Source organism: Somniosus microcephalus, chromosome 15 (assembly GCF_052327205.1).
Source record: "Somniosus microcephalus isolate GS21.2 chromosome 15, FLI_Smic_1.0, whole genome shotgun sequence".
Lineage (NCBI taxonomy): Eukaryota > Metazoa > Chordata > Chondrichthyes > Squaliformes > Somniosidae > Somniosus > Somniosus microcephalus.
The window spans coordinates 18,857,717-18,882,799 of NC_141001.1; the positions used below are offsets into that span (position 1 = coordinate 18,857,717).

General features: G+C 47.8%; 1 protein-coding gene across 1 annotated transcript in view; it reads right to left on the reverse strand.

Annotated features, from left to right (window-relative positions):
- Positions 1–25,083, reverse strand: part of LOC147106569 (astacin-like metalloendopeptidase) — a 512,506-nt gene that overhangs the window by 401,241 nt on the left and 86,182 nt on the right. The window contains exons 2-3 of the mRNA XM_086007520.1: positions 21,853–21,949; positions 21,746–21,773 (exon numbers count right to left, since the gene is read on the reverse strand). Of these exons, the coding sequence (XP_085863646.1) occupies positions 21,746–21,773; positions 21,853–21,912 (88 nt within the window). The 5' untranslated portion in view covers positions 21,913–21,949. The remainder of the gene's footprint in view (positions 1–21,745; positions 21,774–21,852; positions 21,950–25,083) is intronic.

The following is a 25,083-nucleotide window of genomic DNA, read 5'->3' on the forward strand; positions in this document are numbered from 1 at the left end:
CCGAGCCGAGCTGGCAGAGTTCTGCGCCCTCCGACGAGGACGCTCCACTGCTGTTCCTGTCTCCACCATCTGCTGAAGCTCACTTGTGAGCTGTGATACACCAGGTGACAACACTACTCTATCTCACGAAGGTCCCACCGATGTGTGATTGTCTGTGCTGGTGCTGGGTGCGCTGAATTCTGCTGACGCTGCGCACTCAGAGGTTGCAGCTTCCTCTGTGGAGTCTGGAGGCTCAGGCTGTCCCTCCTGGACTGTGGGAACGGGGGCTTTCGATGGTCCTGTGGTGGAGTAAAGGAAAGAGTTAGAGATGTGAGGTCAAGGTTACATGCACATTGAATAGTGCAGATGATCATAAGTCAATCTGTTAGAGCATCAGAATCATTATCAGTGATTCATGCAATGTCAATGAGAGAGATGCCATACTATTCTGTCACCAGCTTGCTGTGATGCGCCCATCTGTCCATCCCCCACTTGGGAATCGTCCTCGATTCCGGCGATTTCTAGGGCCCCCTCCTCCCCGGCGGTGAGCTGGGCTACTGAGGGTGGCCCTCCTCCTGTCATGGCTGTTTCCCTCTTATTGCAGGCTCTCTTTTCCTGCAATGAGGGACACAAGTGGAGTTTGAGTGAGAATGAAGGAGTGTAGAGAATCCATAGCATAGATGCTTAGAAGGAGACAAAGGACCCTCCCTATGTGTTATAAGTTGCTGTCATTGCATCACAGTGATAGGGAGTGTGAGGGCTGCATGGTAGAATAGTTAAGTGAATGTGACCATAGAGAGAGAGGGAATGGGTAAGGGTGCAGGGATGTAAGTGTCAAGTGGAATGTGGAGGAAGGGGTTGGCAAAGCAGAGTGCTGGTGAGGAGAGGCGATGGGGATTAGATTTAGGGCACTTTTCCTGTGCAGAGGTCATGAAACCTCTTCCTGCACTGCAGCCAGGTTCTGCGGCTCATCGAGATGGAGTTGACCTCCTGGGCCACTTGCAGCCACACAGCTTTAGTCTGCTGGGGTGGCTTTTTACTCCCTGAGGAAGGGAGGAGCACCTCCTTATTGGATCTTGCTCCCTCCACCAGAGCTTGGAGGGAGGGCTCATCAAAGCGTGGAGCACACTTTAGCCTACTGGTGGGCATAGTCGATCAATGAAGTGCTTACTACAATGGCCATAAAGTTTGCAGTCTCCAGAAGAAGCAAGGCTACTTGCAGGCCTTAAATCCAGCAGCATTGATGACATCATCGGAGGTGACTTTCTGGATGAAAAGACTCATTGGGCCAGGGGTTCCCACACGCTGGAAATCAATTGCCCAATTAGGGGAAAATCGCACTTTTTCACGACTTCACTTCGGAGTCGGGGTCCTGACATGAAAACCACCTGACATGCCCCAGCCCGCCCACAATGGCAAAATCGAGCCCTCAATGTTTTCAAGGGGAGACTGGATAGGCACTCGAGGGAAATAAACTTGCAGGGCTACGGGGATAGAGCGGGGGTATGGGGCTGACTGGATCACTCCACAGAGAGCCGGCACGGACTCGATGGGTCTAATGGCCTCCTTCTGTGCCGTTATGACTCTATGAATCCAGTATGAGGTGGCTTTGGTGGTGCCTCCTGTGTCATTACTACCGCAACTACCATGCTTGATGGGTCTAACAGGACCTGTCCCATCAACCAACACGTTTTACTCAATATCAAAACCTATGCTCAAGTGAAACCTATGCTCATGAGATACTTAAGTATGAGCTGCACAATTATGTGGCACAATTCGGGTAATACATTCCCCTGTTGTCTAAGGGCTTCAGTGAGCTCGTGATGCGACTGAACTCCTCCCTAAAGCATTTTTATGTTTTGGAGGAAGACAACTCGAGAACAGAAATTGGAATTGATAGCATAAGGGATGACTCACACTGGTGGGATACTGGGCTTAATACATCAGCACACCCTTAAGGTTGTATTATTTCACACACTCTGGTAGTTATCCAACTTGTAACCCATTTAGTAAGACTTTGATACATAAGCCAATTGTGTACTCATGCCTATGACTAACCAGCACTAACAAATTAATTGAGCACACCGAAAGAGAAGATCTGAAGCAACGTAGAGGAGACCCCAGGCGGGGTATGATCAGGAATGATAGAAGAAACAAAGGATACCCCAGGCAGGGGAGAATTGGAACACTGGAACAGTGAACTGAACCTATGTGAAGGGTCAGAGGTTGCTCCTCTCCCTCAAAAGAATGGACTGTAAGGAAGGGGGAAATCTTCATTTCTGAGTCTCCCTACTAACTAACGCCCAAGTTGAGAAAGCAATAAGCAAATTAGGGGACTACAAGTGGTGGGAAGTAGCTTATAATGCCAGCGAGCATCCCTGGGTACGAATGTTATTAGTGGGCCGATAGCTTAGAATTAGCTAGATTAGTCAAAAGAGGATTGTGAGAAGTCAATAAGGATATTTCCTTCTCAAGTTGGGGAGTTGTAAGAAATTGTGAATTGGAAGAAATAACTTGCGACAATAAAGTCTCTTCAGACTGGTGTTAGAGTAACTGGATAGATGCTTAGAATTTGCTTATGTTCTTGGTTCCCTGCGGATGTTATAACATTCTGCACCGTGGCGGTGCCCTTGTTTCCAGACTAGCTGTCTGCTATTTGTATGCTAGAAAGGTTGTTGACTATCTTTGATAATCTACCCTAGGCCCACCCCTAAAAAGAGTAAAAGAGATATCTAAAGAGCTTTTAGCACAGATGGTGAAGGGAAGGGTAGGGAAGAGTTGTTCGCGCACACCAGTCGTCTGTCCGATTGGGACCAATACCAGCTGCTTGTCACAGTCGTATGTCTACTATGTCTATCTTGATTGCGTGTTGTACTTAACTTAAACTGCCGCTCCTTAATAAAATGCTTTACAACTCCTAAGACCCTTTGGGTAATCTGTGCGTGACCTGTGATCCAAATATTGCACACTGCTTTCTCCTTAAAAAAAATGCACATATTTCCCTCGCAAATGCAACAAGACTATGGTTCCACCTTTCCCAGCATTACTTGTACCACATAACAAAAACTCCTGGCTTTTTTCATTTAAATCAACTACAAATGAATTACAAATCCAGTTTAATAACAGGTTTGTGGAGTCTTCCTAATTTCCTTACAAAAGAATTTGGTGTTGAACCAATTTTCAGCCTGTTATGTTCTGGTTCCGAACTCAAAGATGATCCTGTTTCTACCTTAGATTTGTTTGAACCTGGTACTTTCGTTTCTGAAGTCTGAACGGAGTCAAACTCATGAATGGGCCAGAAATTCCAGAACGGGGCTTGCAGCGCGTGCAAGCCCCGTATTTGCACTTACCCCGCGCTCCTGCCGATCAGCTTCTGGGACGCCTGAACTTGGAGAAATAGAAAGCACATTCCCGGGCAGCGTATGACGTCACGCCGCCCAGGAGTGCAGCCAGCGCGGACCCAGGAGCGTGCAGTGTAAGTGAGACATGCCCCTTGAGGGCTCAGTTTCACTGGACACGCCCCCAATGTTTCTGTCAAGCTGCTTTGCTTTTTTACATGCAAAGCAGCAGTTTAAATAGGTTTTTGGAAGTTTTTTGAAGATTTTGGTAACTTTTATAAACTTTTTAAAATGTTTACATTATTTTGAGTAATCTGAAGTAGTTTTAAAGAGAATTAAAGCAATTTAAAGACTTTTAAAAGCCCTAAAAGAATTTTTTTAATTCCATTTATTTATTTAGCAATGTCGTCGTCATACGTGTCTTCACACTGTTCCCTTTGGGGAACTGTATGAAGTGGTGGAAGGATTTATGGCCGTGATTAACGCTCATCCCGTGACCGTAACCATCTTTGAACCAGCCATTAGGGCGGTTAGTCCTATGGCGGGAGGGTTTTATGGGCTCCCACAAGCTATACAAGGAGGGGGGGGCCACCCACACCCACGGACGCAAATATCCCACTGGATGTCAACCCAGAATTTAGAGCCGGAGCTCCGACTCCACTTGCCGGGACTGTCTGGAGCGGGGTTCGAAACCCTACCCTGATCTGGCCCAGCGGCGGGGATCCTACCGCTATGGCAAACGCCCAATCCGATTAGCAACGTGAAATGGCAGCATAGGGCTCCAGTCACGGGGAGGGAAAAGGCGCAGGAAACGTATGGGTGTCACCTTTTGTGCGGAGTGGGCCTTTTGCGTAGCAGTAAGCATCCCCGCCGCTGGGCCAGAAGGAGTAGGGTTTTGAACCCCACTCCAGACAGTCCCGGCAAGTGGAGTCGGAGCTCCAACTTTAAATTCTGGGTGGACATCCAGCGGGATACTTGCGTCCGTGGGTGTTGGTGGCCCCCCCCCCCCCCTCAGATGGGTTGTGGGAGCCCGTAAAACCCTCCCGCCATAGGACTAACCACCCTAATGGCTGGTTCAAAGATGGTTACGGTCACGGAATGAGCGTTAATCACGGCCATAAATCCTTCCACCACTTCATACAGTTCCCCAAAGGGAACAGTGTGAGGATACGTCCGATGATGACCTCTTGCGCAATGCACCTCCTTGGACCCTCAGTCGCAGATGCGAGGGGGCAAGTCGTGCAAGTGTTAAATTTTTTATTTTATTGACATGTAAAATGTTGGCCCAATAATTCCCTTCCAAATGCGCTAGTACGGTCGGGGTACTTACGCATCTGGCCGGATGAAATGCCGGTTTTCAGCATGCACAGTGCATGTGGGGAAAACCGGCATTTCCTGTCCTCTGAACGAAGGGGTTCAGAGGCAGAACGCGTGCGACTGCACATGCAGCGCGTGCGCAGTATAATTCGCCGCTTTCATTAATGCTTTCAGTGAGGTCCAGTCATTACAACTTACACATGAAAAAAGCATGGGTACAGTTGCTACAGAGGCTGCGGAGGAAGATATTTCTTATCGTGGAGCTTCTGAAAGTATGTATGTCTGTATATATTCCATTGCGTGTTATGTATATATTCCTTTACTTATGTGTATGAATGTATTATTTAATTATGACTTTCAGAGAAAGTAACTTATTGGAAAATCATAATTAAAAACATACATTCATAGTAAAGGAATATAAAACATACATACATATACGTAAAGGAATATATGTGGACACACATACATAACTCATTCTCACATTCCATTCACACAGCCACAATTGCTCCTTCTACCTACCGTTCTGAAAACCCTTTAAAAAAAAAAAAAATTTAACTTTAAAACTTACTTAAAATTTCTTAAAATAACTTCCCTCCCTTTCCCAAACAAAAATATTGCATTTCAAAAGCTCCACGATAAAATATATCTTCCTCCGCAGCCAATGAACCACTTTACACTTGCTTTTTTTCAGTGTAACTTCTAAGGACTTAACCTCACGGATTTCATGAATGAAATCCACGAAGTTCACTGCGCAAGCGCTGCCTGTGCAGTCGCACGCGCTCGAGGTCTGGAAATGCCGGCGTTCCCCGCATGCGCTGTTCATGCTGAACACCGGCATTTCCAACGGCCAGAAGCGTGAGTAAGCCGACCGTACTCACGCTTCTGGCCTGGAATTTCTGGCCCTATGTGTTCATGACTACGTCTTGGTTCATCTTAGCAGGGAACATTTGATCTACATGAACATTTTGGATGTTGTCACCAATCTCAACCAAATATCTCTTGGTTCCACCAACCTCTACCACGGTTCCTATATCCCACTTGTGTGAACTCTTCTTGCCAGGGGGACTGAGAACACGAACACACTCGTTTTGTCTAAAACTGCGTTTTTTCCGATTGCTGTCATAATAAAGTTTCTGACTCAACTGTTTCTGTTCAACTCTTGAGGCCAAGTTTGGTTGAACAAGACTCAATTGTGTTCTCAACAGAAACATAGAAAAATAGGAGCAGGAGTAGGCCATTTGGCCCTTCGAGCCTGTTCCGCCATCAATATGATCATGGCTGATCCTCTATCTCAATCTCCTTTTCTTCAAGAGTTCTGCTAGGGTATATCCGGTTGTAGTTTGCTGAGTAGTTCTGTACTTCAGCAAGAAATTTGCCAAAAGTTGTTTCATGCTGAGTCCCGAACAACCCTACAACACTTGCTTTTTGAGAGCTTCTCTTACTATTTTGACTGATCTTTTGGCTGCTCCGTTTGACGCTGGATGATATGGTGGAATGAGAGTGTGTTTGATACTGTTCCATTTCATGAACTCTTGGAATAGAGCAGAATGGAACTGAGGGCCACTGTCAGAAACAAGTTCTTCAGGTAAGCCATGACATACGAAGATAGACCTCAACTCATCTATGGTACATTCAGTTGTAATATCTAAACCCATGTGTTTCACTTCCATCCACTTTGAGTGACTGTCTACAAGTACCAGGAAATAATCATTTGTTTTCTCACAGAAATCTATATGTACACTCTGAAAAGGTCTACTTGGCCATGACCAGGGTTGTAGTGGAGTTTTGGGTGGTTTGTTTCTGCAATTTTGGCAACGCTGCATTTGCTGACAAGTGATTCAAGATCACTGTCCAATCCAGGCCAGTAAACACAACTTCTTGCAATTGATTTCACACCGTCAATCTTTGGATGTTCAGTATGAGGTTCGGCTAGAATTCTATCTGGCAGTGAAAACACTTCGCATTTCTGTATTGGCAGGTCTGTGGTGACTGGTTTCCATTGCAGTGATAACAATTCACTGAACTACTCACACTGACATGCTTTTGACTTGGTCTCACAGCTTTAGGTTTGGTGGTGGCTTTTTCACTGTAGACCTCAGCTGCACTAGTCACTTGAGTAGCACGGAGCTCCCTAGCATTTTTAGACACCATCTCCATAGATAGGGCAACGTTGCCTGCTATGTCAAACATTAGGTTCAGAGTGTTCAGTGCTGTGTGCGCTCATCAGCCAATCCACACACAAACTTATCTCGCAATACACAATCCAAAAATGTGCCAAAGTTACCATGCAAAGACAGGTTTTTAAGAGCTACAATGTACTCACTGATGGTTTCACATTGTACCAAACTTATAGCTCTCTGCTATTTCTAAAGGCTTTGGGTCGAAATGGTCTTCGAGTTTCTCGACAATGTCTTCAAACGACACACCCTTCGCTCTCCCTGGTGCGAGTAAATTTGTCAACGTTCCATAGACATCTGGCCCTATCTCCGTTAGAAAAATTTACGTTCACAAATTACTTTATTTTGTGCTTGAACATTCTCATCTGCACCTTCGGTCTCAATAATGTTACTGGCTTTAAAAAACATCTCCATCCGCTCAATTTAAGAACTGAATGGTTCGCGAGCTCAGTAATACATGCCGCAGCTTCCGATGAATTCTGCAGGCGCGGCCATGATTGTCCCAATCCCGTTGAACAGTGACTCAGCACGCTACCTGTGTACCTGTAAGAATCAATGCCTCTGTTGCTGTGTATACATACACACGAAGACGGAGCACAGACAATTCTGCATCAGCATTAACAGTAAAATATTGCAGAAAACTTCAGTTTAGGTGTCACAAATTCACCTTAAACTTTTCCACTCACAGGTTGAACACTATGTCCTTCCATGATCCCTAAAAATAGCTTTGGGATCCCATTCTCATCGCCAAAAATGTAATATACAGGAAACTCTCGTTTAAACGGCACATAAATATCAGGAATTCTCTATTAACCGGCAAAATTCATACACCGAAAACAACACCTCAATAACCGGAAATGTTGCCGAGTCCGAGTCTCCTGCGGTGGCCGAGTTAGTCAGTGGGGGTAGTTCTCCAAACTGCCACTACTCGGCTTCTTGGCTCTGTCGGAAGTCCGAACACCTCAATAACAGGAGTCTGACTCTCCCGCGGTGTAGGTGAGTACCCAATTACTGTAAACTGCACATTTCTTGATTTTTTTATTTTTGTTTGTTAAAAATAGCATCAGTAGATAACCCTCTCCGTCATCCGGAATTTTTAATCAACCGGCACCGTCCTGGTCCCGTTGGTGCCAGATACCAAGAGTTTCCTGTATGTGGGTAGAACAAATAAAGGACAGAGACACCAGTTGCTAGTTCATGGGCTTGCTTTACTAGGCCAGAGCAAACTGAGCATGCTCATACTAAACCATGTGACAAACCATGTGACAATACATTACAATAGGCATCCTCAAACAGTTGTTCCAGTGCTTGGACAACACAAGTCAAGAGGCACTATATCAACCAGCCACCATGTTCAGAACATGGCATGTGCTGATTCGAAAACAAGCCTTGAACCTTTTTTTTTTACAGCTATGATTTGATTTGGAACTATTTTCAAGTGCTTAGAAAATAACCACTGTTCACAAAGATTTATTTTCTGTACTATCTATTTAGTTATCTAGATGCAGAAGGTAACCAAAAATCTAAGGAGCTAAATTTCCTCAACCGTTCTGCTGGACAAGTGCCTTAACTCTGGTAAGAGTTATGCGGAATGGCATGGAAATAGCCTGGATCATGATACATCAGTTCCCAACCTGAACTGGGATTTCCCATTCAGCTTTGTAAGGGACAGGGCATCTAACCGCCCTTACAAGATCAATGATGCAAAGGGGGCAGGGACTCCTACAATGAGATATACTTCTCTGGCCCACAGAAACCTTGCATAAGACTGAAGGCTGTTACGCTGAGTGACGTGAGGCATACCAGCGTCTAGAAAGGTTCAAATAGGCCTCACTGGGACGGGGAAAGAGAGACTGGATAAGCAGGATAGCAAAATACTGCAGATGTTGGAAATCCGAAATAACAACAGAAAATGCTGGAAAAACTCAGCAAGTCAGGCAACATCCGTGGAGAGAAATTTGAGTTGACGTTTCGGGTTTGACCCTTCTTCAAAACAAACAGCTTGGATTCCCAAAATAGCAATTTCTGTATCAGCCCCTCTATACCCGGGCACTAAATGGGAGCTCCTGGAAGGGTCCTGGGCACCCACTCTGGATAGCTGGCAGGTACTGCTTACTGGCAATGTGGGGCAGGTGGGAGGCCGAGATTCACCTGTAGTAGTACAGGCACCCACCTGCCCCATGCAAATGTGGTGTCTTCCCACTGATCCCGGAAATGCTGCAGGTTCAGCTCTTGAGGCACCAGCAGGCTCGATCCCGGTGCAACTGTTAGGGTCTAAAATCTGCAGGATGCAATCCTATTTGTTTATTTTCATGGACCCAAACAATAAATTTTTCAGTCTGTGAGAACTCTTGGAAACTTTTTACCAAATTCTTTTACTTCACTTATACACTCCCCACTTTCCCAAGACCAGCACAACCTCAACTTACATTGAGCAACACTACAGGAAAGCCACCATATATAAAAAAAAGTCTGGCATCTTAGTGTAAACTTTCAACAAGATACTTCAAACCATCAAAACTATTTTAAAAAAAGAAAGCCAATCGTTTCCTTGATAACCTGGCCACTCCTCATGGGAGGTGTCCGAAATTTACAAGCTGCTGTCAGCCAACAGAAACTTGTTTTAACCTCCAAGTTACTTCAGGATGTGCCTATTTAGAGCACTTTCCAACAGGGAGTGCCCAAGCAGTAGCCTTAAAGGAACAGGCTAGATTAAATAGCACGGCCATGCTGCAATACAACACATGATCAACACCACAGATGACCAGTTAGGTAAAATAAATGCTGCCACAATTAGAACAGAGGGGCCTAGAAATTCGTTTGCCCCCACGGGGATCATGATGCGCGATCACACAGTACCCGTTCAAAGGAATGCAGGCAGCACGCAAACTTCGTGCTGGCTGCTGATTAGCATGATTGCACCATTCAGCCCAGCGCTGAACGGCCTGCTGAGTGGCTGAACGCTCAGCAGGGTGCCCAAGTTCGTGACACAAAAAGGTTAGGCAAGTAATCACTGGAGTTGAAGATGCATCAAAAACTACAAGAAAGTTTGTTACCTGCTTGACATGATATAATTGAAGATGGCTCCTGGACAGGGAGCTCCTTGTTATGTAACTCTATCCTTGGCCATCCATTGCCCTTTCTCCCCCAAGTTCCACTCTTTCACACTAAGCTCCCCTGGCTCTAATAGTGGGAGCATATTAGCCCAAACTACAAGTTAACTGCTAATTTACAGTGCCCATCCCCCGACCATGCCTGCTCTTTGTTTTCCTCAGTGAGCAGTGGATCTTTTCTCAAATTTGGCTTCCAAATTCCTGGATTTCTCTGGACATCAAGACTACGCTCCTGCACGGGACTACACCATAAGGCTCAGCTGCTGCTCAGTTGCTTAAATTTTAAATAACTTTGACTAACCAACAGCCCATCCCCCACCGCAGTTGTTACCTGCTGAGCCTATTCTTTGTCACCTCTGGATCTTACGGTGATCTCCAACCTCACCACCGTTTTCCTTCTCCATGATCGATTCTGCACACCACCTGGCTCTTCATTGCCACAAAAATACCCCCAGCAGTGCGTCCTCCGATACTTTACCCTTAAAATAGCTTCTAGTTCACTTGCTCTTCTCAGCTGTCTCTGAACCTGGACTTCAGTTTATCGATGCTCCAAGTCAACTTTATCCCACCACGGGACCTTTGACTTTAATTCTGGAATCCCTCCTATTGTCTCCTCTCTAAATCCCGGATACTATGTGTCCTAGTCTAACTACGTAACCAGGTCTCTGTAACTTGAATGTTCTCTGCGTCCATTTGGGTGCACGTTTTGGCTGCCGCTCCAGATCCGAGCCCATCACTTCTATTTGCACTTTATTCTCCCCTCCGACAGTGCACCACTCCCTCAGTGCTGCACCTCTGACAGTGCAACACGCCTTCATTGCTACCCCTCCGACAGTGCAGCATTCCCTCAGTACTGCTCCTCCAACAGTGCAGCACTCCCTCAGTGCAGCACTGCCTCAGTAATGCCCCTCCAACAGTGCAGCATTCCCTGCCCTCCGACTGCGCAGCACTCCCTGCCCTCCGACTGCGCAGCACTCCCTGCCCTCCGACTGCGCAGCACTCCCTGCCCTCCGACTGCGCAGCACTCCCTGCCCTCCGACTGCGCAGCACTCCCTGCCCTCCGACTGCACAGCACTCCCTCAGTACTGGAGCCCCTCCAAAGTGCAGCATTCCCTCAGTACTGCACCTCCCACAATGCAGCACTCTCTCAGTACTGCACTTCCGACTGTGCACTCCCTCCTCATTCTTCTCGACATGCCTGCAGCCAGACAAGGTTGACCACACCATTCTCCTCCAACGCCTCTCCCTCTATCATCCAGCTGGGGGACTGCACTTGCCTGATTCCATTCTTATCTATCCAGTTGTAGCCAGAGAATCACCTGCAATGGCTTCTCTTCCAAGTCCCGCACCATTACCTCTAGAGTCCCCCAAAGATCTATTCTTGGCCCCTCCTATTTCTCATCTACATGCTGCCCTTCAGTGACATCATCCCAAAACACATCAGGTTCCACATGTATGCTGACGACACTCAGCTGTACCTCACCACCACCTCTCTCGACCCTCCAATGTCTCTAAATTGTCAGGCTGCTTGTCAGACATCCAGTACTGGATGAGTAGAAATTTCCTCCAACTAAATATTGGGAAGACCAGTCATTGGGCTGGATTTTGCCATTGTGGGCGGGCTGGGGGCATGTCAGGTGGTCATCGTGTCAAGATCCCGACTCTGATGTGAAGTGGGAAAAAAGTGCGATTTCTAATTGGACACTTCATTTCCAGCGTGTGGGAACCCCTGGCCCAATGAGCCTTTTCATACATAAAGTCGCCTCTGATGACGTCATCAATGCTGCTGAATTTAAGGCCTGCAATCAGCCTTGCTTATTTTTCAGCCTTTAAACTTTATGCCCATTGTTCTGAGGTCTTCCTTCACCAATTATGTCCACCAGTAGACCAAAGTGTGCTCCAAGATTCGATGAGGCCTCCCTCCAAGCTCTGGTGGAGGGAGCAAGAGCAAATAAGGAGGTGCTCTTCCCTTCCTCAGGGAGGAAAAAGCCTCCCCAGCAGACTAAAGCTGTGTGGCTGCAAGTGGCCCAAGAGGTAAACACAATTTCTATGTGCAGCAGAACCTGGCTGCAGTGCAGGAAGAGGTTTCATGACGTTCACGCAGGAAAAGTGAGTATGACATTCCCATCGGCCTCAATCTGATCCCCATCAACTCTCATCATCAGTACTCTGCTTTGCCAACCCCTTCCTCCACATCCCACTTGACCCTTACATCCCTACACCCTTACCCATTCCCTCTCTATGGTCACACTCACTTAACTATTCGACCATGCAGCTCACACTCCCTATCACTGTGATGCAATGACAACAACTTACAACACACAGGGAGGGCCTTTTGTCTCCTTCTAAGCATCTATGGTATGGATTCTCTCTACTCACTCCTTCATTCTCACTCAAACTCCACTTGTGTCCCTCATTGCAGGAAAAGAGAGCCCACAATAAGAGGGAAAGAGTGAGGACAGGAGGAGGGCCACCCTCAGTAGCCCAGCTCACCACTTCAAAGGAGGCGGCCCTGGAGATTGCCGGAGTGGAGGATGATTCGCAAGTGGGGGACGGACAGACGGGCGCATCACAGCAAGCTGGTGACAGGAAGAGTTTAGCATCTCTCTCATTGACATTGCATGAGTGACTGATAATGATTCTGGTGCTCTAACAGATTGACTTATTATCATCTGCACAATTCAATGTGCATGCAACCTTTACCACACATCTCTAACTCTTTCCTTTACTCCCCATCAGGACCATCGAGAGCCCCCATCCCCACTGTCCAGCAGGAACAGCCTGAGCATCAAGACTCCTCAGAGGAAGCTGCAAGCTCTGAGGGCGCATCGTCAGCAGAATTCAGCGCACCCAGCACCAGCGCATTCACACCTCAGTGGGACCTTCACGAGATAGAGTAGTGTTGTCACCTGGTGTATCACAGATCACAAGTGAGCATCAGCAGATGGTGGAGACAGGGACAGCAGTGGAGAGTCCTCGTCGGAGGGCGCAAGACTCTTCCAGCTCGGCTCAGCTGCATGTCGACCCTGTGCCTCCAGGTCCATTCAGAAGGAGAGCGGTGCTGGAACTCCAGGAACAGGTGAGGGAGTCTCTGGCAGGTTTTGTCTCCAGGGTCTCTGCGAGTGTGGAGCGAATGGAGGAGTCCATCACGAACATGAGCAGAGACTTTGTGGAGGCATTGGCGCATGAAAAGAAAGGATGGCAACCTGTGTGGAAAGGATGGCTATGGTAGAGGAGAGGATGGCTATGGACATGGAAGAGCTAAGTCGCCAGAGTGTTGAAAACATGGTCATTGTTCAGAATGGACTGACATCTCTTGAGGAGCGCTGGTCAGCTATTGAGCATAGAATCCAGACCTTCATGGAAGCCCTCTGGAGTAGGACTTCCAGTGAAGAAACAGGTCCTCATGGCCCCCCTGAAGTGCAGCAAGGTGCTGTCAAGCCACTTGCTAGCTCTGAAGTGGGGCTGATCCATGAGAGGGATGTTGGTGGCAGACAGCAAGAAAGTGGGGGCTCCTCTCCAAGCACTCACACGACCATGCCACTGCAAAGCCCTCGGTCAGAGCCCCACTAGAGTCCTCACCCAACTCAGATGGGCATCTCAGCCCCTCCACAGCCACAGGAGCAGCAGACTGTTGCCGAGCCCTCACAGGCTCGCAACCGATGAGAACGCCCGGCAAAGGTGTCGAGACAGGAGCAGCAATAAAGTGAGCAAAGGGTCTCCACATCTGCTGAAGTCACAGGGGAAGCACCACGTAGGAGCACGCATAAGAGGAAGACAAAGCACAAGTAGTCACAAGGGTGTTCTGTTGTATTGTTTTTTGACAAGCTATCCTTGTAATGTTATGATAAACAGATTTGATGGCAAACTGTTGAAGTTGTGGCCTGTGTCATCTCGCAAATGGGACTTCCACATTGAGGGCTTAGGGCGCCTTGCAATTGTCAGTATGGTGGTCAGAGTGATAGGAATCTACAGCTTCTTGTCCATTGTCGATGCTCTGGTAAGAAGGTGCTTGATCGTGCAGGCTAAGCAAATCTGGCCAACATGAGTGCGTCCCTTGCATCCCGGGCAGCAATGTGGTCACGCGCTGGCGCCTTCTGGCCTCTGCAGCTTCAGGTGGGTCAGCAGCAGCTCTGTTGAGGAAGCGCTCAGTCAAGATGGGGAGAGGGGTTTCCCAGGAGGTCACACTGGAGATAGGTGTCAGGCTCCAAACTTCCACAATAATGGTTATGCCTGTTAAAAGTTCCCCCAGACCTGAGACAACAAAGTTCTGCCACCTGCAAATGATGATTGCTGAAAACTCCTTTTTAATATTGGAGCTGCAGCTGTTTGTAAGCAATCCATTTGTGAGGCCGCCAGATTTAATTGGCATGTACAGAGGAGACATGCAGGACTGGGGAAATGTGTTAAAATCAGAAAGGCCTCTCAAAATGGGATTGTAGAGGCAACTAAGTGGTTGTTAAGGGCCTTAAGGGCCTATCCCGTCTCTTGGAGGCAGGATGGAAACGGGGCCTGAAACCCCACTTCTGGGAAAATTGCTCGAAGGTGGGCTGAAAGCGTGATCAGAGCAGCCCGCCATTTTTTTTGCGATTTTAACACCTCTCACGCCTCCAATCCCGCCTCCTCGGGCCTAGCAAAATCGAGCCCATTGGCTTCGCTTCCCGCCTCAAACTCCGTTCCCTAGCCACCGACTCCATTCCTTTCCTTGGCAACTGTCTGAGACTGAACCAGACTGTTCACAACCTTGGTGTTGTATTTAACCCAAAGATGACCATTCGACCACATATCTGCGCCATCACTAATACCACCTACTTCCACCTCAATAACATCGCCTGACTCCGCCCCTGCCTGAGCAGATCTGCTGCTGAAACCCTCATCCAAGCCTGTTACCTCCAGACTTGACTATTCCAATGCACTCCTGGTCAGATTCCCATCTTCCACCCTCCACAACCTTAAGCTCATCCAAAACTTTGCTGCCCTAGCTCACATCAAGTCCCGTTCCTCCATCTCCCTTGTGCTCACTGACCTACATTGGCTCCCGGTTGAGCAATGCCTTAATTTTAAAATTCTCATCCTTGTTTTCAAATCTCTACATGGCCTCGCCCCTCTCTATCTCTGTAACCTCCTCCAACCCTACAATCCTCTGTGATATCTGCACTCCTCCAAATCTGGTTCTTGTGCATCACCGATCTTAATCCCTCCACCTGTGCCTTCAGCTGTGGAGGACCTGAGCTCTGGAAATCCTTCCCTAAGCTTCTCTGTCTCTCCATCTCTCCTTCCTCCTTTAAGACGCTCCTTAAAACCTCATCTGCCCTAATTTCTCCTTATGTGGCTCGGTGTCAAATTTTATTCGATAACACTCCTGTGACATTTTACTACGTTAAAGGCACCATATAAATGCAAGTTGTTGTTGCTTGTTCGCCAAGAAACTGCTGCCACTATAAGTTTCTGCAGATTTTTAAATCCTGAAGCAATAAATTTCCTGCTCGCCCTGGCAACTCTGTTCCACGGCAGTTATACTCCTGGGCCACCCATGAGTATGCTAATTAGATGGCCTCACGTATTTCGATAGAATCAGTGGAACACATCACTTACAGGCGGATTTCCTCACCAGCAGCTTTCCGACCACCCAAAAGGCCCCAAGAATATTTGGGGCCTAGTATCTACTTGTTATAAATGTTGGGTCAATTATCCAATTTCATTTTTCCAAGTTATTTGGCTCTGGATCCATTGCGCCGTCTTTTGATATGAGTCCCCTTCTGGACTGCCCAAAAGCGACACTAAGTCTGTCACACATAACTTTTCTTGGGGGAAAAAGTTCGGTTGAGTAGCGCCTCCCATTTGCGCCCTAAGAGGGCACTAACGGGGCGCAAAGCAACTAGCGCCCGGGCGCGGCGATGTTTGCGCCGCTCATGAAATTGACCAGACATTTTGCGGCGGCGCTAAACACTACCGCCACGATCTCCTGCGCCCACAGATTGTGACATCAATCGAGCATGCATCGCCCCGGATCGGATATTGAGTGGTGCCCCCTTCCTTACCGCCTGCCACTAGCAATGACAGGTAGAGGGAACATTTTGCTGTTGGGAAGGGGCTGGAGGAGCGCTATTTAAAGGCGGTCTCTTCCTGCCTTTTTTGTCTGAGACATTTTTGCACCACGTATTCTGAGAGAGAGAGAGAGAGATTCTGAGAGAGAGACTTCTGGAGAGATTCAATGCTGTGTGAAGGAGTTTTGGATACTGAGCAGCACTTTGCAGGTTCTTTTTGATTTGACCTTCCTTGCATCGATTTAGAAGAGACTGTGGGGGCTGCACTGATTCCGAGCGTCGTCCTGCAGCTGCAGAAGCGGAGGCATCAGAGACGCAGAGAGAGAGTGGCAAACATGGCCAGAGGGAGGAGGGCCAACAGGCCTCTGCACAGGAGACCTTACCCTCCCAGGGTATTCTGGGAGCAATTCTCCTACATTCATTTGTCTGAGGAGCAGTGTTTGCGCAGGCTGTGCTTCAGTCAGGAGGTGGTCACTGAGCTCTGCCGCCTCTGCTCTGCAACCAGATCTGCAGCCTCAACTGAGGACCAGGACGTCTCTGTCGGTGGTAGTGAAGGTGACAGTGGCTCTGAATTTTTAAGCCGACGGCTCCTTTCAAGCATCTACTGGGGACATCGCCAGTATCTCCCAGTTCGCTGTCCATTGCTGTATCCGGGAAGTGACATCACCAATATCTCCCAGTTCGCTGTCCATTGCTGTATCCGGGAAGTGACATCACCAATATCTCCCAGTTCGCTGTCCATTGCTGTATCTGGGAGGTGACATCACCAATATCTCCCAGTTCGCTGTCCATTGCTGTATCTGGGAGGTGACATCACCAATATCTCCCAGTTCGCTGTCCATTGCTGTATCTGGGAGGTGACATCACCAATATCTCCCAGTTCGCTGTCCATTGCTGTATCTGGGAGGTGACATCACCAATATCTCCCAGTTCGCTGTACATTGCTATATCCAGGAGGTGACAAATGCCCTCTATAAAAGGAGATGCCTGTACATCTCTTTTTCCATGACCGGGGCCAAACAGCATGAACACGCATGTGGCTTTGCTAGGATAGCAGACTTCCCCATGGTGCAGGGCGCCATTGACTGCACGAACGCGGCATTGCGGGCACCGCATGAAAATGCAGAGGTTTTCCGAAACCGCAAGGGCTACCACTCCTTAAATGTCCAGTTGGTCTGTGACCACAGACAGCTGATATTCGCCATCAATGCCCGCTATCCTGGCAGCAGCCACGATGCTTTCACCCTGCGCCAGACTGGTGTACCAGACCTTTTCCAGGCACCGCATCACCCAAGTGGTTGGCTCCTCGGGGACAAGGGTTATCCACTCTGCACCTGGCTGATGACACCACTCCATAACCCCAACACCCCTGCCGAGCTGCGGTATAATGAGAGCCATATCGCCACCAGGAACATAATTGAGCAAACGATCGGCGTGCTCAAGCAACGGTTCCGCTGTCTGGACCACTCAGGAGGAGCCCTGCAGTACTCTCCTGAGCGAGTCTCCCTCTTCGTAGTTGTATGCTGCATGATTCACAACCTGGCAATCCTCAGGACCCAGCCAATGCCACCAGGCCTTGGTGCACCACTGGAGGAGGAGGAAGAGGAGAAGGAGGATGATCAGCAGCAGCATCAAGGTGGGAGGGAGGCCCACGATGTTGCCACTGCAAGGGCCGTCCGTCAACGGCTGATAACAAGCCGCCTCTAAGCCCCTACTCAGAAGATGGCTTCTGACATGGAGAACAACATCATGGAAAGCAACCCGCAACCCCTATAGCCAGCCAAAGCTGCAAGGATTCCAAAGGCCAAACATGTAAATTTGAATAGAACAACTTTTTTATTTAACAAACTCTGTGTGTGTCATTTATTCAGGACAAACAAATAGAAACAAACACAACAAATCATGAATTTACAGAACTGGTTCTCACAAGCTGGAGAAAAATGCCAAAATAGTACACAAATGTTATCAGACGAACCTCGACCTTTACTACAAACATTCCCACAATTTATTTATACCTCCTACTTTCTGCCCTTCGAGGGTAATCTCCATCCCCTGCGTACTTCCCCCCTTCCCACCCTACTGCTCCTACGTAATGGGGCCCCAGTGGCTGCAGCAAGGCTGGTGGAAGGCTGCTGAATGTCAGATGCTGAGACTACAGATGACTTTGAAGGACACCCTCGACCAGCTCTGGGCCTGGAGGCCCCGGCTGCAGACTGCACCAACTCTGCATGGGCGGCAGCAGCCTGGGCTGGCTGTGTTGCAGGCGGTGGCAAGTGCAACGGGGTAGTGACAGTGGTGGGAGCAGGAATGCTGTCATCCTGAAAGAGGACAGCACCTTCCTGCTCAACCGACACACTGGCACTCCCACGGGGCAACACCTTAGCATCCGGAGCAATGTGGCCGAACCAGCGAAGGTGGCAGCACTCAGTGCTTACGTTACATCAATCAGAGGCTGCATGACAGCAGTCTGAGATTGGATCGCAGCAGCCAGTGACTGAATTGCAGCACTAAGCCATTGTGTTGCGTCAGCCTGTGCTGCAGTGGAGAGCTCCACACTCCTCGCCAGTCCATCAATGCTTTCGGGCACCCTTCCCATTGCACCATGAGCTGAGTGTGCATGTTCAAGGCCTGGGTATTCATTTCCACGATGAGGTACGCCTCCTCTGCGTCCAGTGCAGCAGGACTCACTTGCCTGCTCTCCCTCTGGGGAGATAGCCCCCGAGCTTCCCTGCCCCCATGGCGTTGCTGCAGCCCACTGGGTCCCGGAGCTTCACCCTCATCAGACTCTTCCTCAATGCTCCCCTCCAGGGAAGGCATGGTCCCAGTGTGGCACAGGCGCTGAGGCTCCAGCTGCCTCTTCCTCCTCGCCTGGGCCGTCGCTCCCACTGCTTGGCTGAGGGACAGGCTGCTCAGCTGGTGGTTCACTATCTGAAACCAGGGAGGTACAAGAGTGGCTTTAGCGTCAGGACAGTGGGGCAGTAATGGAGCAAGGACTGGAGACATTTAGTAAGTTGGATTAAAAGTGTAAAAGGCTGGTGTTGTGAGGGGCAAGTGGAATGAGAGAAAAGAGAAAGCTGATGGACTTACCATTGCTGTCCCCAAGGAGGTCGACCTCTCCAGCGGCCACAGCACCTATCACCTGGCTGGCAACGATCCTGCGGACGCGCACCTCCAAATCGCTGAGGGTCTGCAGCTCAGCCGGCCCTCCATCCGTCCATTGCTGCTGGTGCCTGTTGTGAGATAGCTTGGCCTGCAAGGAAAAGGACGGCGTTTGAGTAAATGTGCAGCCATGTGCTTGCCTGATGTGCCTCCCATAGTTGAATAGCCCTTAATGTATGCAAGGTGTGGAATGTGTGTGTTATGAGATGGCTATAGGTCTTGCATGAGTGTTGGGCATTTGGGGTTTTTAAACCCTCTGGGCACAGTGAGGTTGAGATGGAGGGATGTAGAGGTATTGAAAAGCAGCCACTCACCCTGACCAGCTGAGTGAGGTTATTGAACTTCTTCCGACATTACATGTGGGCCTTGGGCACCATGCTCCTGGAGGAGACGTGCTGAGCCACCTCCCTCCACACTCTTCTATAATCGCGTGGCAATGGCCTCCTGCCACTCTGTGGGTAGAGAACTAACCTTCGGCGCTCCACTGCGCCGACAAGAGCCACCAAGGCCCGGTCGCTGAAGTGCTGAGCTCTTTTGCTGGGCCTCTCCATTCTTCTTGGCAGCAGAATTGAAGTTCAGGCCGAGATGCAAGGCTGCAATGAGCAGGCTGTGGCTGGAGAGCAAGATCAACCCTCCCCTTTAAGAACTGGCTGGCGCCAGTGTGTCTGTGTTCCATTGCTAACTGACATCAGCTGAGCTTTGCCAGCACTCTGAGTTAGCGCCTCGCTCCTCGGCGTTAGCGCCTTAAGAGAGGTGTGTAGTGCCTGATTTAGCGCTCCAATCACCTCCAGGGGCGATAGAAGCCAAGTTTGCAGTCGGAGGCGATAATTGGAGCGTAGCTAATGTAACCCCACTATTTAAAAAAGGTGCTAGAGAGAAAACGGGGAATTATAGACCGGTAAGCCTGACATCGGTAGTGGGGAAAATGCTAGAGTCCATTATAAAAGATGCAATAGCAGAGCACTTGGAAAACAGTGACAGGATCGGACAAAGTCAACATGGATTTACAAAAGGTAAATCGTGCTTGACTAATCTACTGGAATTTTTTGAGGATGTAACTGGTAGAATAGATAAGGGAGAACCAGTGGATGTGGTATATTTGGACTTTCAAAAGGCTTTCGATAAGGTCCCGCATAAGAGATTAGCGTGCAAAGTTAAAGCACATGGAATTGGGGGTAAGGTACTGACTTGGATAGAGAACTGGTTGGCAGACAGGAAGCAAAGAGTTGGAAGAAATGGGTCTTTTTCCGAGTGGCAGGCAGTGACTAGTGGGGTACCGCAGGGTTCGGTGCTAGGACCCCAGCGATTCACAATATATATTAATGATCTAGATGAGGGAGCTAGATGTAATATTTCCAAGTTTGCAGATGACACAAAGCTGGGTGGGCGTGCGTGCTGTGAGGAGGATGCAGAGAAACTCCAGGATGATTTGGACAGGTTGGCCTCCGTTATCTGCTTTTAGCCTTAGCAAAAGTTTTTTCTGTTTTCACAGTTGATGACGCAACCCATGAACCTTGAAGGCAACAAGAGTTCTAACTGTAAAAAAAACCCTCGATTTAAACAATTCCTTTCTCCTAATTTTAACAGAGGAGAAATAAGACTAAATTAATAAAAGTATAAACTAACAATGATAATATTAAACTACAATCCAGCAAAGCTTAATACTGAATAATATTAAAAGGGGATTATAATTCAACAAATTACAAAAGTTTGCGCATTCCCACAGACATAAAAGATAAGAGATACCACACAGTGGGCAGCTTCAAGTCTCACCCTGTAGTTTCCCTCTATTCTAGCAGAGGTCAGCAGACAGTCCAAAGCAGAACAGTAATTCTAGCAAAAAGCTTAGGGTCATTTAACTCTTGCAATGCCTAATCTCTCTAACTACCCTCATAAACCTATATTCTTCCAAAGTTTTGCTGATGAAGGGGAAACAGCATTAATATTGTGATCCAGAATGAGGCCTCATGCATAACATAGTGAGGAAACTATCACCAGACATACATAGTGTTCATTTCTTTAAGAGACACTGTCCTAAGATTTTCACCCCTTCCCCAAATGTTAGCAATATCCTATTTGTATTAGGAGTTTGGATGACTGAGAAGTGCTTTTATTTTCACTGATGAACTTTCTTTTTAATATATGAACGTGCTGAAGGTGAGGGGGATATTAATATTGGGATTGGGACACTGTCTATTTCAGCACCTACAGTAAACACACCCAGCTCAGCTTTAAACCAGTAAAACGACTTCATGTTTTCCAACATCACTCAGCTCCAACCTCAGAAGAGCAATTTCCACTTCCCACACAAACTCCCATCCCAAGCTTCTCTGAGATTGCTAACTTTGTGGCAATTTTGGATCCATTTGTCCTGGGACCATCCCTACTATTAAGACGACAACATCTGAGGTACTTACAGGAAGCAAACAGAGAAAACAGTCATTCTAGTGTGTAGGTGGATTGGAATGTTGGTCTCAGAGGTCTAGGCCAATGTCTAATTAATAGTAACACTCTGTCTCCTTTTACCTTCACTTTTCAATTCATTCATATATTCTGTTAGTTTTGGTTTTGAATTTGACAATAAGTAGAAGTGAGAATCTATACAAGCAACAAACCTTGTAAGGTTGAATTCATATTGTCCATCTGCATGAAAAGAAAACAGTGTCACAAGAGTAAGTAAATGCGTATAAGTAAACAACATTTTATTGTGCTTGTCTCTTACCAATACTAAATGGTTGCACGTCAGGGATAAGGTCAACAGCACTGCAATAGTGAAGTCCATCTTCTGTTCTTAGTGCTACATAAGCCGAAAGCCTTAGCTGAACATAGTAAAAGACGGAGTTTGTTAAATGTTGTAGACAATAAAGTTCCTAATGTAGATTACATAAAATACAAATAACCACTTGGGGCCCAATAATAAGGCAGAGACACATTATGAGATGGGGGGTGGGGGGTAGGGGGGCAATAGTGGGTGCAAAACCTGGAAGATGTTTGGATGCATCGGAATATCTGATTTCAACATGGATAATTCATTATCAATTTACTTCTGGGTTTTGCATCTCCATTGCGCGTGAGCGGGCGTGATGTGCACCCGCATGATGCAGCCTCAACTTGACTATTTAAAAGGCCAATGCAAAGATGGAATTTGGAGGTGTTGTGAGAATTTGCACAGAGACGTAAAAAATCGAAAATGGAGTCAGGAAGGTTACAAAACTCAGTCACCAAGTGAAATATGTTAAGTAGCAACATTTTTAATTGCCATTACTAATTCATATCCGACTCTTCCCTCCTCCAAGGCCATTAAGCGAAGAACAGCAGCCTGTGGCCCTTCTGAATGACATTTCCTCAGAGGAGCTGATTTCTTCTGTGGGTACACCGTCATAGGCCACATGCTTACCAGGCACCAAAGCAGATGCAAGCACTTTGGTGGGTCCTCTTAAGACAATTAGGTGGGTTTTCACCTGCTGATTCACAGTTTACAAGTGAGCATGAGCAGAGAGTGGTGGCAGGGACAGATGCGGAGCGTCCTCATCAGAGGGCGCACTCCTCTCGAAGCTCTGTTCTGCTGGACATAGATGCTGAACCATCAATGAAAAGGACAATCATATAGAGTCAGCAGCAAATTTGAGGTGTACTGGCTGTTGTACCACCCACACTGTCCACAACAGCAGAGAGGATGGAGGTGTCCAAGTCAATAATTTGTGAACTGACGTCGCAGTCCATTGCAAGGATATCTTCCATGAGTGGCCTCCTCCTGGAACTTCAATCATGTCAATCTAATCAGCCCCTGCAGGTTCTGAGCACAGCTGTGCAGACTATAGATGCCAGCATATACCTTAGCCGTGGCCTTACAATGCGTCACTGATCTGCACTAAGATGCTCCCCGCAGAGAGGTAGGAATGATGTGCCTCTGGCCCAGGAGAGGGATGATGGCAAAAGGGGAAATGGAAGTGGAAACTCCACTCAAAGCTCCCCATCTCACCCACTGACCCCTCAATGAGTACCCGACCTGCTGCCTCCTCTCCCGATGGCCGAGTCTGCCCCTGCACAGGTGCAAGTGGAGCAATCTTTGCTGGGGCCCTTACAGGCTCCAGCACTCCGAGATCATCAGCCAAGAGCATCTCAAAAGTCAGAGCAGGGATCAGAGCAGTCTGCCTCTACTTCTGCTGAAGCCACAGGAGTTGCACCACATAGGGGCGGTAGGGAAAGGAAAATAAAAGCTTGTAGTTTACCAAGGGCATGCACACAGGTGTTTAGGAAAATGTTATATTAAGTTTCATTTATTTATTAACTCAGGTTAAATTTATTAATTTGCACCACTTTCCTGTGTTCACCATTCTTGCCAGTCAAGTGACAACTCCGCTTTTCAGTTGCTTGGTGACAATTGTGAAGACATGAATTGATGGGGACCAATTAGTACATGTGCAATGGGTAGATGGTAGCTTACAGGACTGCTTTGTGTCAGTGGGGATCGGGATGTGATTGTTACTTGGTTCAGTAACTAACTGAACCCTCAAACTATTAGGGCATCCCAAGCAGCAATATGATCTGCTGGTCTGACGTTGCGCACCCCATCTTCCTCCTCCTCCTCCTCTCCACTGGAATCCTCATCAGATGAAGAGTGCTGAGCAGCTTGTTCCTCCTCCACATTTAGTCCTCATTGCTGTGCAATGTTGTGCAGAATGCAGCACACCATGATTATGAGAGACCATAGGAGTGCCCTGCTGGTGAGTACTGAAGGGCACCTCCAGACTTGTACAGGCACCTGAAGCGCATCTTGAGCATGCTCGATGACACATCTAGTGGTGATATGGCTGTCGCTGTAGCATTCTTGGGGTGCATTGAGATGCAGAAGTATCATCAGCCAGGTTTGAAGGGGGTATCCTTTGTCGCTCAGCAACCTTTTAAAGGTGGTTCCAGGTACGAACAGGTCAGGGATGTTGGACTGCTGTAATAAGAAAGCATCATGGCAGCTCCCAGGAAATATGGCACAGGCCTGCATAAACCTTTCCTTGTGGTTGCACACCAGCAGAACATTGATGAAATGAAAATCCTTGAGGTTGATGAATACTCTTGGTTGATCTGGTGGTGCTCGGATTGCCACATGTGTGCAATCAATATCACCCTGTACCTATGGGAAACAAGCCAGAGATGCGAATCCAAGTAAGTGCCCATGCATTCTGGCTATTGTCATGACAGAGGAAGTTTATATAACTCACCTGCCTTATGCAGTTATATTCAGACAACTGGGAGACCCTCAATATGTCTCCTGTAGCATCCTGGAAGGAACCAGAAGCAAAATAATTGAGGGTGGTGGTGACTTTCACAGCCACTGGTAATGCGTGGCCACCAGCTCCAACAGGAACTTCTTCTAGGAAGCTGCAGATGTCTGCAACCACCTGACATGACAATATCAGCCTCTAGAAGCACTGCTCTTCAGAGAGATCAAGTATGTTGAACCTCTGTCTGTAGAAACTGTTAGGTGAGTAGTGCCTCCTGCGACCTCGACCCCTCTGTTGCTCCCCTCTCTGTTGTTCACCTGAAGCTCCAACCAGCACAACCCTGCTGCTGCTGATTGCCTTTCTCATCCGAAGTTCAATCTAAAGCAGCCATGGCACCATGTTGCCATCCATCCTGATGTTTTCTGTATGAACACCTCCAAACTGTACAAATAAATCTCTCACAAGTCCACTCACCAAACTGTTTCCCCAGAGAAAACTGAAAAAGCAACAGTGAGCACTGAGCCTTCATTCATATCAACACACCTGACCTTTAGCCATCCCCATGAATGCCACTCAATCTCACCTCCGTTTTATTGCTGAGTTACCCCAGCCCCGGGAAACCCATGTAATTAATTTCAAATTGCTGCCAAAATCATGTGAATGAACCCTCATTAACATATTATAATTAGTGACCCACCTCTCCAGAGTGGGTTATTTGGCCGCACCCAAAC